Source organism: Quercus lobata, chromosome 4, assembly GCF_001633185.2.
Source record: "Quercus lobata isolate SW786 chromosome 4, ValleyOak3.0 Primary Assembly, whole genome shotgun sequence".
Classification (NCBI taxonomy): domain Eukaryota; kingdom Viridiplantae; phylum Streptophyta; class Magnoliopsida; order Fagales; family Fagaceae; genus Quercus; species Quercus lobata.
In genome coordinates this window covers 18,841,049-18,855,515 of record NC_044907.1, presented here as the reverse complement: position 1 = coordinate 18,855,515, position 14,467 = coordinate 18,841,049, and the positions used below count along the sequence as shown (strand labels likewise).

At 31.8% G+C, this 14,467-nt stretch overlaps 1 protein-coding gene across 1 annotated transcript; it reads right to left on the bottom strand.

Moving 5' to 3' along the window:
* Positions 1-643: 643 nt before the first annotated feature.
* Positions 644-6,525, bottom strand: LOC115983183 (F-box/kelch-repeat protein At3g23880-like). Its single transcript, XM_031105825.1, has 2 exons — positions 5,237-6,525; positions 644-863 (listed from the first exon to the last, which is right to left on the bottom strand). Exons 1-2 carry the CDS (start codon positions 6,418-6,420, stop codon positions 860-862), a joined length of 1,188 nt encoding a protein of 395 aa, XP_030961685.1. The 5' UTR covers positions 6,421-6,525; the 3' UTR covers positions 644-859.
* Between the last annotated feature and the right edge of the window lie 7,942 nt (positions 6,526-14,467).

The window sequence follows — 14,467 nt, the reverse complement described above, 5'->3', positions numbered from 1 at the left end:
GCTTACATCCAATACTTTTTTAATTGAACATGTCATTTTATTTTAAATATACAATGGCAAGCAATAATTTCTCATTTAAACAAATGGATAGTTTTATAAAACATCAAGTAGTAGCATGAGGAAAATCCTCCAAACTTGTTTGGAGCTTAACTTTATCCCCTCATATATTTGAAATTTTTTCTAGCTCTGTCTAATGCAGTTATCATGTAAAGAGCAAGCAAAATACTTTTTAATTTTTTTTTATTTTCTTTTTTTATGAATTTGACTTACCTCCAATACTTTTTTAACTAAACATGTCCTTTTGTTTTAAATATACAATGACAAGTAATAATTTCTCATTTAAATAAAAGGAGATTTCAGTTAAAAAAGTATTGGAAGTAAACCAAACTCATATGTTACCATACATAAAAATCATAAGCTTAGTTGGAGTTAGGGATATTTCAAACTTTGTTTGATTAGTCTCATGCATGGAGTCTTACTAGTACCATTTCCATTTAGATTTCACAGAAGTACTTTATTCTTGTATTATTTTTTTCTTTCTTTTGTTATCTTTTAAGTTACGTTGTCTTTATCATTGTGCTTCGTAAATATGAAGTACTCTTTTCTTTTAATAAAATATCTTTAATTATATATGAAAAAAAAAATCAAAATTATCCTAATATTAGTAATTATACTTTACATTTAGTCTAAAATTTAAAACTATCCTTTCCAAACAAAGAAGGCTTGACAAGGAGCGATTATCGAAAAAAGGCTTGACAAAGAGCAACAGGCAACCCCCCAAAAAAAAAAGAAAAAGAATAACAGTTGCCAACTTGCCACATTACACGACTGCGTCCTTCTGTCCTTCCATGTAGTGTTATTACCTGCAACATAGATGACAAACATAAAAGATATTAATCTTCAATCTATATAATCATTAGAGAAATTAAATTCTCTTATTACCAACCATACTCCAAAATCATGTCATAACAACAATCAAATTACCAACACAACAATATAAAAAGACAAGATTTGTGTACTAGGCGTAAGTGCACTTTTATTCTCTACATTTTGGTTTTTTTCCATTTTGGTCCTTACATTTTCATTTTATCACTTTTAATTCCTAAACCAATTAACGAGTTACATTTAAGTCCTTACCGTCACCCAACTAACAAAAAAAACTGACGTGACTGACGACACATTAAAATAATAATTAATAAATATATATTGGCATTAAAAAATGCCACATTAGCATCTAAATTAAAAAAAAAATTAATTTATTAATTTTAACTAAATTAAAAAATTAAAAACAAAAAATCACATGAATTAAGATCTAAGTGTGTCTTGAACAAGAACACAAACCCATATCTAACACATAAATAGAATTATTTGTCTCTCTTGGAGTCTTCTTTAAACTCAGTCTTGAAATTTCTTCTTGGTTCTCACTCTAATGGCTCCCACACCATCTTCAAAAGTAAATCAAGCAAACCTGACACATATCAAAACACCACAATCCAAGCTTCGTTTACATTACAACAATGCAAACAAACCAAACCCATCTTCGAATCCAAACACATTGGCCAATGAAATCCCACACCCACAAGAACACCCGGTCGAAGTAATCGCTCGGATCTGAGACTACCCATATCGGAAAGAAAAACCCACTTTGGTTTGGAATGTTAATTCAAACAACCATTCCATTCGGGTTCAAGCCGATTTTGGCTACCGAGACTTTAGCCTAGATGGGGTTTCTCTTTTCGAAGACCAAGACCTTGATCTCTTCTACAAGACTTTTGTGGAGTCAAGAATCCACAGCGTGAAGTTAGGAGAAAAATGCACCATTATGACGTACAGTCCAACGGGTTCAGGCAAGAGTCACAACATGTTCAGGTACTCGAAGCAACTGGGGATTATGTACAGGTCTTTGAGGGATATTCTTGGTGGTGGTGAGGAAGAAAGCTAAATTTTTTGGGTATTTTGTGTTTGTTTCCTAAGAAAATATAGGTTTATGGGTTTGTTGGAGATTGGTTTGTTTATTGGGTTTATGAGTTTGATTTGTGAAAATCATGTGGATTAGTGATTTGCTGGAGAATTCGGTCTTGAATGGTTGTTTTTTGTTGTTGTTGTTGTGTTTTTTTTTTGTTTTTTTTATTTTTATTTTTTTTTATTTTTTTTTTGGGTTTATATTCTTGTTGTTCTTGTTCAAGACACTCTTAGATCTCAATTCATGTGATTTTTTGTTTTTAATTTTTTTTTCATTTAGTTAAATTAATATATATTTTTTAATTTAGATGTTGATGTGGCATTTTTTAATGCCAAAATAGATTTTTTAATTATTATTTTAATGTGCCATCAGTCATATAAGCTTTTTCTGTTAGTTGGGTGACGGTAAGAACTTAAATGTCACGCGTTAATTGGTTTAGAGATTAAAAGTAGTAAAATGAAAATGTAGGGACTAAAATGGAAAAAATGAAAATGTAGGGACTAAAAGTTCATTTACGCTTACAAACTATATCTCGTAATCACTTAAAAACATAGTCACATTAAGGATATTGTAATAAACCATAACAAACTACAAACTAAGTTCTGTCCAAGAAGTGCCAATTTTATGGGACCAATAAACCAATCAACCAATCAACCAATCAATTCTTCAACAAAAAAGATACAGAAAAACATGCAAATCAAATCAATAATCCTATAAAGAGCCAATGCAAATTTTCTCGCATTATCAACCATACTCCATGAACATAGTCGACAAGTAGAAAATATTCCAAAAATTCATTTTCTTTCCCTTGATTATCCATGAAACAAACATGGCCAAAGTGCAATAATAATTCATTAGTTCAGGTAGAAGAATCTCCAGGATAGAAACGGAATTAGAAAGTACTGATGTATATAAAACAGTTCTAGAGAGAGGAAGTGGATAAAGTGACAAATCATGTTAACGCTAAGGGTATCATACTGTCTTGTACATACATTTGAAATGTATATATTCTGAATTTTAACCAAACAATTGCTTCTTTCAACTTTTCTAAAGAATATAAGAGACCCACATCATTTTAAAATCAACTAGTTCGATGAGAGCAGCAACCACTAAAGACTGGCAAGCACAAAGGACAATGCAATTCCAACCCAAGATTCTAGCTTGGCTTCAACAGATTTAGGCATGACCCATGCAATTCCAACTAGTCAAAATATGAATGCCAACAACTCGGAAGCAAGAGGACAACACAGGAACAAATGACTAACAGATTCCCCATCAGATTTACATAAACAGCACCAATCCGCTATAACAAAACCCCTCTTCCGGATATTGTTTGTTGTCAATATATTCCCTAGAGCACAGCCTCCCAAACAAAGATAGAAACTCTAGGAGGAGAGAGAGATTTCCATATGCACTTCCAAGGAAACAGGGACAGAACCTCAGAATTTACTTGAAGCACTCTATAATACCTCTTTCTAAAATCCTTCCTTGGGGAGAAGGAAGCCAAATAAATTTGTCACAGAAATTAGGATTGACCTAGGCAGCATACAAATCATCCAAAAAATCAGTCATTGACTCCAACTCCCAGTCTTGTGCCTCTCTAGTAAACACAGGTTTCAAATGCACTGTACCATTAACCCACACAAAGTAATCTGAAATCCAGGCCCCTATGTCTAACAAATCTGAAGAATTCTGGACAGCGGTCTAGAAAAGTTCTTGGGCAATCAATAGAGTGCAGAAGATAGAGTCTACTTCATATAACTCACTTAAAGCAAAACAGTACTTATTTTTGGGCGATCACCACTTTAGTTCTTAAAGTTTCTCCCATTTTTCAGTTTGGGCTTAGAGTTTCAAAGTATTAAATTTTGTAAAATAATCCAACTTGGTCATTGAAGTTTTCCCAATTACCCCATTTTCTTCCTTTTTATATCCTTGTATTTTCCCAACATTGAAATAGAGAACTATTCAACAAAATCAAGTTCAGAAAAGTGGACAATCTTATGCTCTGTTTTGTTTTTTGCTCTGTGTCAATACCACAAAGAAATTATAAGCCATTGTGGGAGTCCCATGGCACTTGTAATCCACCTAGACTACCAGTGTATAATTTTTAAACCATTAAGAACCTTTTTCTTTTAATCATAAACGTGCCCAATCACATGAAATGTCAGTGTCCATATTAGCACGTATACCAAATTAGATCATTCTTAAAAATTTAAGGATTCCATTACTACTTTAGAAACTCTAGACTAAATAGGAAAAATGAGGCAAACTTTAGAAACACTAAGGTTGTCGCTAGGATCACCTCAGATTGATGCAACTCCTACACTCAATACAACATAATATATTTCATCAATAAAAACCCCTAACAAAACACAATGACTCTACCTACAGTTACATGGTTACAGTAACTTTTAAATGCTTGGCCTCATTCTACACTTTATTGAATTTAGATTGATGCAAAACAATGTCTTATTGTCATGTACACAACACAGTATCAGAAGGCAACAGCTGATCATAGCAGAAAAATTTTAGCATGCCTAATGAAATGGAAAGTAAAACAAATTTTCGTATTGAATATGGATTAGATGTGACAACTTCAGCACATAGAAAAAGATAATAACATCAGTCTTTCATTTATATTTACCGTTTCTTGCTTGCAAATGACTCATCCCGTAATCAACCAAAACCACAAAATCAAATTTAACAAATATGACCACTCTTTAGACTCTTAGAGCATATTCTTTCACCACAATGGGGATTTTGGCTATCATCAGTCAATTGTTATTTGGGGGGCTATGACTATTCCTCCAAGTACAATGTGAACTGTTTGGCAAGAAAGAAATAGACGTACTTTTGAGGGGACAGAGTCTACATCATTGGAGTTGAAACTGTTTTGCTGTGATTGTTGTATGTTTGGATGGCTGCCTTGAGCAGGCTGTCTTTTTTCTCTTTCGAGGAGTTTGTGGACTTATGTAATTTCTGTTAGACTCTAAGACTCTGGAATACTACCTGTGTACAAGGGGGTCTTTTTTTTTTTTTCAGTTTTCTCTAAGTTAATAACTTTTTTTCTCATTACTAATAAATAAATAAATAAAACAGTTATGACCACTCTTTATAGCCATTCAAGAACAAATTACATCCAAAAGCCATATATTGAGGTTTGAAACTTAATACTTATATATAGCAACACAACAATATTTAGTATATACCAATAGTAAGATAGCATTGAGGAATGTAAATGCTGAAATTTTGAGTTGAATCAAGCTTTTTTACCTGCACTTCCTCTTCTTGGTCACTCCCCTTTTGGAAACTGCATCATTTGGTTTGTCAAGTAAGATAAGGTTCTCCACATAACTATCAGCAAAAGAATGGAATGGGCTTCCGCAAAACCCCAAATTCTTCACTTGTTGGCTCTCTGGATCATATGAACAGAGATTCCAACCAAGTGATAGTTTTGTCTCCACTAATATATGACCATTCTTCCAGAAACCTAACACTCTAAAAAATCGGCTATTGAGGTCAATAGTGAACTGCTTAGTCCAAGAATCAACTGCGCCATACTCTCTCATCACCCAAACAGAACAACACTTGATCTTCATACACTCATAATCATAACATATTAGGGAGAGCAATCCCTTGAACACTGACGTACCAATATCAGCACCTGCTTGGAATTGTTTACCATTTGGCAAAGATATCACACGGAAAACCTCATCACCCAAATCAAATGACAAAACTAAGGAACGGTTATTGCCCCAATCATTCGCCCCAAAGTGGACAGCGCCATTTAAAGTAGCTACTGGTCGCAACCAATTATTAAAACTAATCCCAGATGGAAAGCATTCGCCACCACGAGTTATTCTCCAACATCCCTCGTGAAGAGAATAAACCTCAACCAGAGGTGGTTTTTTCTCTTTGGTCATAACAGTAGTACTGGGTAGAATTACAATCCTCACAACCTTATAATCATTAGTCCGCGGATCAAACCCGAACCCGAAACGACATGAAATGGGGCCGTGAGTCTTGGCCCTAATTCTAGGCTTAGGAAGAGTAATACATTTTCTAATAGAAGGATTCCATAGAAAAAAGCGGTCTTCTTCACAAATACTGAACAATCCATTCACGGAACCAATTAATTTAAAATAGTCGAGAAAACGACTTGTTAGTGGGAATTCAATGCTGTTTTGAGATTGATCAAGTGAGGAGGAGGAGTCATTGCCATTGTGAATCAATTTGTAGTACTCTATATTGGGTCTATTCTTGCAGCTCCTAACAATTAGTGTGTTGGAATTGGAAGGAAGTGAAAGTGGTGATTGAGTGAAATGGGAATCGATGAAGGCATGACTTGTAATTAGAGAGTTCCATGATTTTGAAACGCACCTGAATCGAATTAGGGATTTCACGGGTAGTCTGTGCAGTATCTCCAGCAACACTTCGTGTGGCAGATAGTCCGACATATCTATAGCTTCACCCAATTTCTGACTCTTGGGAAATTCTCAATTTTGAAAGTTTTAATCATAAGAGATAAGACTGTAATGAGAGATGTAGAACACACAGGTTTATAAAATGATGGAAGGCCTCTTAAAATTGAAAAACAGCTTATAAAAATATCGTTATTTTATTTTTCTTTGATTTTTTTCAATTTTAATAAAAATGAAAATCTTATCAAATTAGTTGAAATTTAAAAGGCCTTCACTCAAAACTTGAGGCAAAGCATTGACATTAACTTGTACAGAATTATTTTGTCTATTTTAGCATAAAAAACTATTTTTTTCTATTTTATATACTCATTTTTTAAAATACATCACATCAAATTATCAATTTTTTTTCTACTCTCTTCTTTTATTATCAAGATACATAAAGAAAGAATAAAAGTAAAATAAATAGTGTCAGTGTAAATTTACATTATTTTTGTGGTAATAATGTATTTTTACACAATTTCGCATGACCTAATATGTGTGAATTTTGGACTTGATTGACTAAAATGTGGTACTTTTCTATTATACAAGCACCGAGTAGCAAATGCTCTAAAAGGAACACATCTTCACGAATATGAGATGAGATTGGAAATCTAGAATTCAAGGGCCATGTAACTAATAAGAATGGACAAAATGTTGACATTAAAATTGATTTCAAACATTAGGGCTCAAGTCCAAAAAATTATAAACTTCAAGAATGGGGAGGTTGGCCTTCAAAATCAGTTAGAAAGACACATGGGTGTAAAGTATGGAGGAGTATTAAGGTAGATTGGGATAAATTTGTTCATTTTGAGTGTTTCAAGGTGGGTATGTCACCCAAGTAAGGTTTTCACATGATATTTTGGTGTGGAAATCATTCTTTAGAAGAGTTGCATCTTAGTTTATGTGCATGTTTAGTGAACAAGGATGTTTCAGTTCATTCAATCATGGATGGTCAATTAGATGGGGTGCGTTGGAGTTGGAATGTGGGATTTTAAAAAATGTTTTCATGTTTAGGAATTGGAGTCAATGATTTTTTTTTTTTTTTAGATCTTCTTTGCTGAAATATCCTCAAGAGGTTAGCAATTGATAGGATGAGATGAAGATTGAATGGGAGTGGTCATTTTGATGTTCGTTCTTACTTCTTAGTATGAGGTTATTTGGGGTAAAAATAGGCTAACTCTTTCCCTTAGAAGAGTATTTAGTGCATCAAGGCCCCAAGGAGGGTTCCATTCTTCGTTTGGACAGTAGTATGATAAAATATTCTAACTTGTGAAAATCTTATTAAGCAAGGGTTCTCTTTAGTTGAGTGGTGTCGTTGTATGCATTGATATAATGATGAGATGATGGACCATTTGCTATTGTGAAGTTGCATATGTTTATTAGTGTAGTCTTTAGAGCCTTTTGGGGGTTTGATGGGTGTTACTACTTATCAGGGAAGGTAGATGATCTCTTGTTTAAATGGAGGAATTAGTTTGAAAAACAACCCTCATATTTGGAATTATGTTCCATTATATTTGATCATTAGAAATAGTTGGTTCTAGTTAGCTCATTTGGTAAAGCCTTTGATAGTTGAATAAGAAATTTGAGGTTCATTAAGAACGGACGCCATAAGTTGAAACTCTCTTTAAAAAAAAAAAAAAAAAAACGAAGCTATCATTAGAAATAGTCATAATTTTAGCTGATAGGGGTATTTTTGGTGAAGAAATTAAAGCTTATAAACAAATGTTTGTGGAAGCTGATGACACCCATAGGGCCATCAGCTCCATAAAAACTGATGGATCCTTTAAACAACTGTTCACCCATAGAAACCGACGGGCACGTCTTCCCCACAAACCGACAAGCGTGTCTCCTCCACAAACCGACGGGAGACCCTTGAGCAATGGATAACTGTAGAACGATGGAGAAGAAAGCCGACAGGTCCTACGTGGACTTGCTTGATCCTCACGAATGCTTGTATATGGAAACATCTTGCGTATTATGTACAAAAACCCTACTACACACCCATATCTCCCTCATATGGAAAGAAACCCTAAAATCTCAAAAACCCTAATACCAAATCTTTCCTACAAGGAAGGATCCCTGCCCTTAAGGGATCTCAGCTCATTACTCACCACTATATAAGCACCAGACCTCCTCCCTTCTTAGGTACATAGAAAATCCCTAGCACTCTTACTATAGAGTTCTTAGAGGTTTTTCATTCATTAACTTGATCTTTGGAGGGTCTTTGGCCGATACCACACTAGTGCCTTATGTTTGATCCTTGTGTTCTTGTTCTGCAGGTGTCCATTATTGCAATTTGGAGCCAATAACTCACTGACAATTTTTGTGCATCATTATTAATATATATAAATATCACAAACTCATTTTAATTGGTCCTATGAGTCTCAGAGCATTTGTGTTTCCTTTTTCCTATTTGGTTATATTAGTTTCCAGCTCTTTTTTTAATATATAAAAAATTGTTTAAATTGCTTTCCTTTTTGGCATAGTCGCATAGAATTCCAATCCCTCTAGGAACTGAATGAAGGAGTCTAACAGCTTTGGTTCTTCATTTTGAGGTGGGATTGCTTCTTTTATTAACCTGTGATTACTTACACCTGTATCATCGTCCTTCTATAGACCATAACCATGGATATGATTTTCTCCTTACAGCAAACCAGACCATGTAACAATCAAATAGTCTTCTCCTTTCTTTTTTTTGATCAGTAAAATAAAAGTTTTATAGATATTTAAAAAAAAGAAAAGAAAGATGAGGCTTAAGTAGTAAGTACAAGCCTATTCTATATTCATAATTTTATTCTAAAATCCTCTCTGCAAAGCCATAATCAATTTTCCATTGGAAAAGCCAAAACAAAAGAAGAAAAATCTATTGTAGAGGTAGAAGAAGGTCCAACCAAAGTAAATAAAGAATACTGAAGATTAGAGTCTATGTCATAAATTTAGCCAAATAAAGCATTATTTTTGGGCAAAATCCATTGTTGGTTCTTAAAGTTTATCTCATTTTTAAAGTTTGGTCCTTAGAGTTTCATAATTAGTTAATTTTGTGAAATAGTCCAATTTGGTCCTTAAAGTTTTCCCCCACTACACCCATTTTCTTCTTTTTTATGTCCTAGTATTTTCCCAACATAAATAGAGAACTATTCAACAAATTCAAGTTAAAAAAATAGGAAAATATTATATATTTTTTTGCCATGTCAATAGCATGGAGCAATTATAAGCCATCATGGTACCCACGTGGCACTTGTATTCGAGGTAGACTACAGCTATACAATTTTTAAAACTTTTCTTTATTATTATAACGCCCAATCACATGACATGTGTCAATGTCCAGATTAACATGCAGAACAAATTAGATCATTCCAAATTTTTTGAGGATTTGATTACTACTTCAAAAAAACTCTAGAATAAAATAGGAAAATGAGGCAAACTTCAATGACTAGAAGTGGTGTTTGCCCATTATTTTTCACGTTTTTAAGGTTTCGTTTGGAAGTTCATAAGGGAATAGAATGATCATAAGGGAATTGAAAGGAATGAAATATATTTAAATAAGGGAATGGGATGGAAAAGAATGAAATTAAATAACCATGATTGGATGTTTTAAAATAAGAAAATGAAAATGAATAAAATGTAAATTATCTTATTTGGGAGTAACATAGAGGGAATAGAATGGGATAATTTTATAAAAAGATTACTATTAGACCCTTATTTTAAAATAAAAGGTTGAATATATAGGGGTATTTTAGGAGTTTTAGTAAAAAATTCATTAAATCTAATTCTATTCCCTCCAATTCCTCACAATTTTGGGGGAAATTAAAATTTTAGGTTTTAAGAGAATAGAGAGGAATGAGTGTTTGTTCCTACCCATTCCATTACCTCTCACTTAAACTCCCAAATAAGGGAAGGGAACAATATTCTAAAATTATTATTTTTTTCATTATTTTTCATTCCCTACTTCCAAACGAGGGTTAAAGAAAAACCCTAGGGTTGTCACTAGGCTGACTTGATTAATGCAGTTCCCAAAGTGATCAATACAACGTAATACATTTAATAAATAAAAAGTCATTACTCTATGTACCTACGGTTACAAATTTTTTTAAATGTTTGGCTTTATCCTATACTTTGTTGATTTTTTTTTTTTTTTTTGAGAAGATACTTAATTTGTTGAATTTAAGCTGATGCAAAACAATATCTCATGTACAAAACGCAGTATTAGAAGGCAATGGCCGATCATAGCAGAAAATCTTAGCAAGCCTAATGAAGTGGGAAGTGTAAAACAAATTCTCGAATGTGGATTAGATGTTAAAATTTCAACATATAGAAAAAGATAATAACATTAGTCTTTCATTAATATTTAACATTAATTTCTTGCTTGCAATCTCTAATCCCATCATGATTCACGGCAACAAAATCATATTTAACAATTATAACCCCTCTTTATAGCCATTCAAGAAAAACTAACATCCTATATATTCATGTTTGAAACTTAATATTTTACTTATAGCCACACAACAATATATAACTTGTTGGGTGGTCATATGAAGAGAGCTTACAAAAAAGTTGTCTTTTTGCCTCCAATAACATATGACAATTCTTCCAGAAACCCTTATAAATCTAAATTAATAGTAAATATTTTAGTCCATGAATTAACAACACTACATTCTTTCATCACCCAAATGAAACGTGGTGTTCATATGCTTATTATATACTAGTCACTAATCCGTGCAATGCATGGAAAAACTTTGCATAAATATATAATTTATTATGAAACAAAAGATATATTAATTAATAAGTTTAATAAATAAGGGTCTATGATTTGGCCCATGGGATCAAGTCAAATTCGGCTCAATTACTAACACATGACATGAGGAAACATAAAACCTATTAGGTTCGACTAAGTTTAATTTATATTTCTTAATCTCATACAATACATAGGAAAATTTTACATAAATGTATAATGTATAAAATTCAGAGCTGAAATTATTTTTTTTAAAAATGAAAAATATATGACTACACAACAGAAAAATATAAGAAAAAGATGGAGTTACTCTTAGAAGACTAATCCATGGCTATAGTTGACAGGTATAGTTATTGCAAAAAATGAACTCAAAAATTCAAATGTTAAAACTTCCAAAAAGCTAAAAATATAAAAGAAATTTAATATACAAAGCTTAGAAATTATTGAAAAAAAAAAGTATGTGGCTACTCTACGTAGAAATATATTGAAATACGTGTTACCTCAAAAGAATTATTTCTGGCTATAGCTATTGAAACCTGTCAAAATTTTTTAGATTTTGAAAAAAAAAAGTGGAAAAATCAAAGAACCAAATGTTAAAACTTCCAAAAATCCAAAATAATAATAAAGAAAAGATGATTTCGAGCAAAGAAATTATTGAAAAAAAAAAATACATAACTACACAGCAGAGAAATATAGGAGATAAGGTACTAGTTTAAGATATTGCAAAAATAAACCCAATAATTTAGAAGTTAAAAATTTCAAAAGGCCATAAAAATTAGCAAATTAAAAAATTTAGAGCCTAAAAATTATTGAAACAAAATAAAATATGTAAGACTACACTACAAATAAATATAAGAGAGAGATAAGGTACCCTCAAGAGAATAATTCATGACTATAGCTATTGAAATCTAGCTAACATATTCAAATATTGTAAAAAATGAACCAAAAAAATTCAAATGTTAGCACTTTATCAAAATGCCATAAAAATTAGCAAATCAAAAGATTCAGAGTATAGAGAAATATATGACTACATAATAGAGAAATATATATGAAACCCAAAACATAACTTATCTACAAAAATCAATGAAACCCAATCAATCGCATTTAATTTCAAGCATTGCTTCGAACAAAAAAAGATTCTTAATTGTAAACCAATGCATGTAATTGCTCAAAGTATATCCAAAATACTATATTTGATTATACAAGCAACATAAGAAGAAATCCAATCAAGTTATGCATCATCTTCAAATGTAACTCTACTTTTCCTACAATATACACCAATTAAAACTTTCAAAAGGTCATAAAAATTAGCAAATCAGAAGATTCAGACCTAAAAATTATTGAAACAAAACAAAATATATAAGACTACACTACAAATAGTGAATGGGATAAGAGTGGCTTGGACAAGATAAGAGTGAATGGGAGGGAGATGGGAGTATAGTGATTCTAATTTTTTTTAGTGTAAACCCCATCCCTCAACAGTGAGTCTATGCTTGCTCGGTCTTTTTTCTTTTATATAAATTGTCTGTTTTTTGGTGTATTAATTTTTCTATTTATTTATTATAAATAGAAAATTAATAAATAAAACGATGATGATGTGGTAGGCTTTGAAAAGGTCAACAAAAAATCAAAGGTTTTGGTTTGATATATATATAGATTAGAGAAAGCAATGTCCTAAATACTGACATATAAAACTCAACTTGTTAAGAAATAAAAAGAGAATGTGGGTTAAACGTTGAATTTTGGTAGAGTAAGTGAAGCACGTGCAGGTCACACTCATGCGCTGATGCGCACATGCCATAACAGATTAAGGGACAATATTGAAATAGAATTTCCCGCTCTTTTGTCCTTTTCCTTTCTCCGCTCATTTGTATATGTATAGCAGAGTTATGTATTGGTTTGGTACAATTTTTCATTTTCTTGGTTAAGCAATAAAGAAGCTAACCATTCCATCCAAAACTCTCTCTACAATTTAAATATCTTTTTTTTGTTTTAGATTTTATCACAACTCTTGCTCTGAATTTACCATTTGGTGGCAAGCATATCACATGAAAACATATGACAAAACTACCAAATGATCAGTATTGCCCTTATCTTTTGCCGCAAAGTGGATAACTCCATTTAGAGAAACTGCCTCTTGCAATCAAATGTTAAAACAAATCACAACGAAAATGGAGTGTCAACACTAGTTATTCATCAAAAACCTTGACTTAGAGAGTAAACCTAAATATGAGGTGGTCTGCGGTTTAAACCCGAATACTTTGGATGTGCTGATCATAATGGAATTCTTGGGAATGGTGATACATTTTCTAATAGAGGGATTCCAATTAAGGAAAAAAGGGACTCTAATTCATTAAGGTAAAACAATCCATTTATAGAACCGATGAACGAATAACGGGTGAAATGACAACTTGTTGGTGGGAATTCAAATTCTTGAAATTGATCAAATGACTTATTATTGTCGCCATGAATTAATTTGTAGAGCTCGAAGTTGGTTCTATCATCACAGTGCTTAACAATAAATGATGGAGTTAGAGAGAAGTGGAAGTAATTGAGTGAGTTGGGAATTAATGAAGGAAGAGCTTGTGATTATAGAGTTTCATGATTTTGAAATGCAACAAAACTAAATTATGGATTTCAAACCGCTCAAAAAAATTTGTGACCTAATTCAACAATTTAAAATGAGCAATTTTTATGAAAAGTTATTAGTTTCTTCCAATATCCTAATGGTAGTACTCATTGAACACTTTTTTGCAAAGAGTCATCAATTTGATATTTGTTTATGTAACAATTTTAGTCTCTATTGAATTTTTTTTTTTTTTTTTTACCTAATATCACTATGATCATGCCAAAATAATGAAATATTAAGCATATTCTTAGCATGTTAAATGTCTTTCATGCAAAATATGGCTACATTTATATAAAGATTTTTCATATGTGTGAGTATTTTGAATATAAAAAAAATAAAAATTTGAAAATTTTAAACGGTATTGTTTCTATTGAATACTTCAATTCAGGTTCGCAAAAATAAGGCTTAGTCTGGTGTGATATGCGAATGTAAAATATATTGTTACTTAATATTTTATAAGAGACACATGAATTATAAAAAAGTGTCCAAAATTTTTATATAATTTAATTCATCAATTGGCTTTCAATTCTAAAATATCGAAACAATCAATATCAAATTAAATATAATATTTAGATTATCATGGCCTCTTTTAGCAATGTTAGAATTTAGTTATTGAACAATGTATTTAATAATGAATTTTTCCTAAAAAAATATTTCAGTAATAAATTTGCCTCAAAAATATT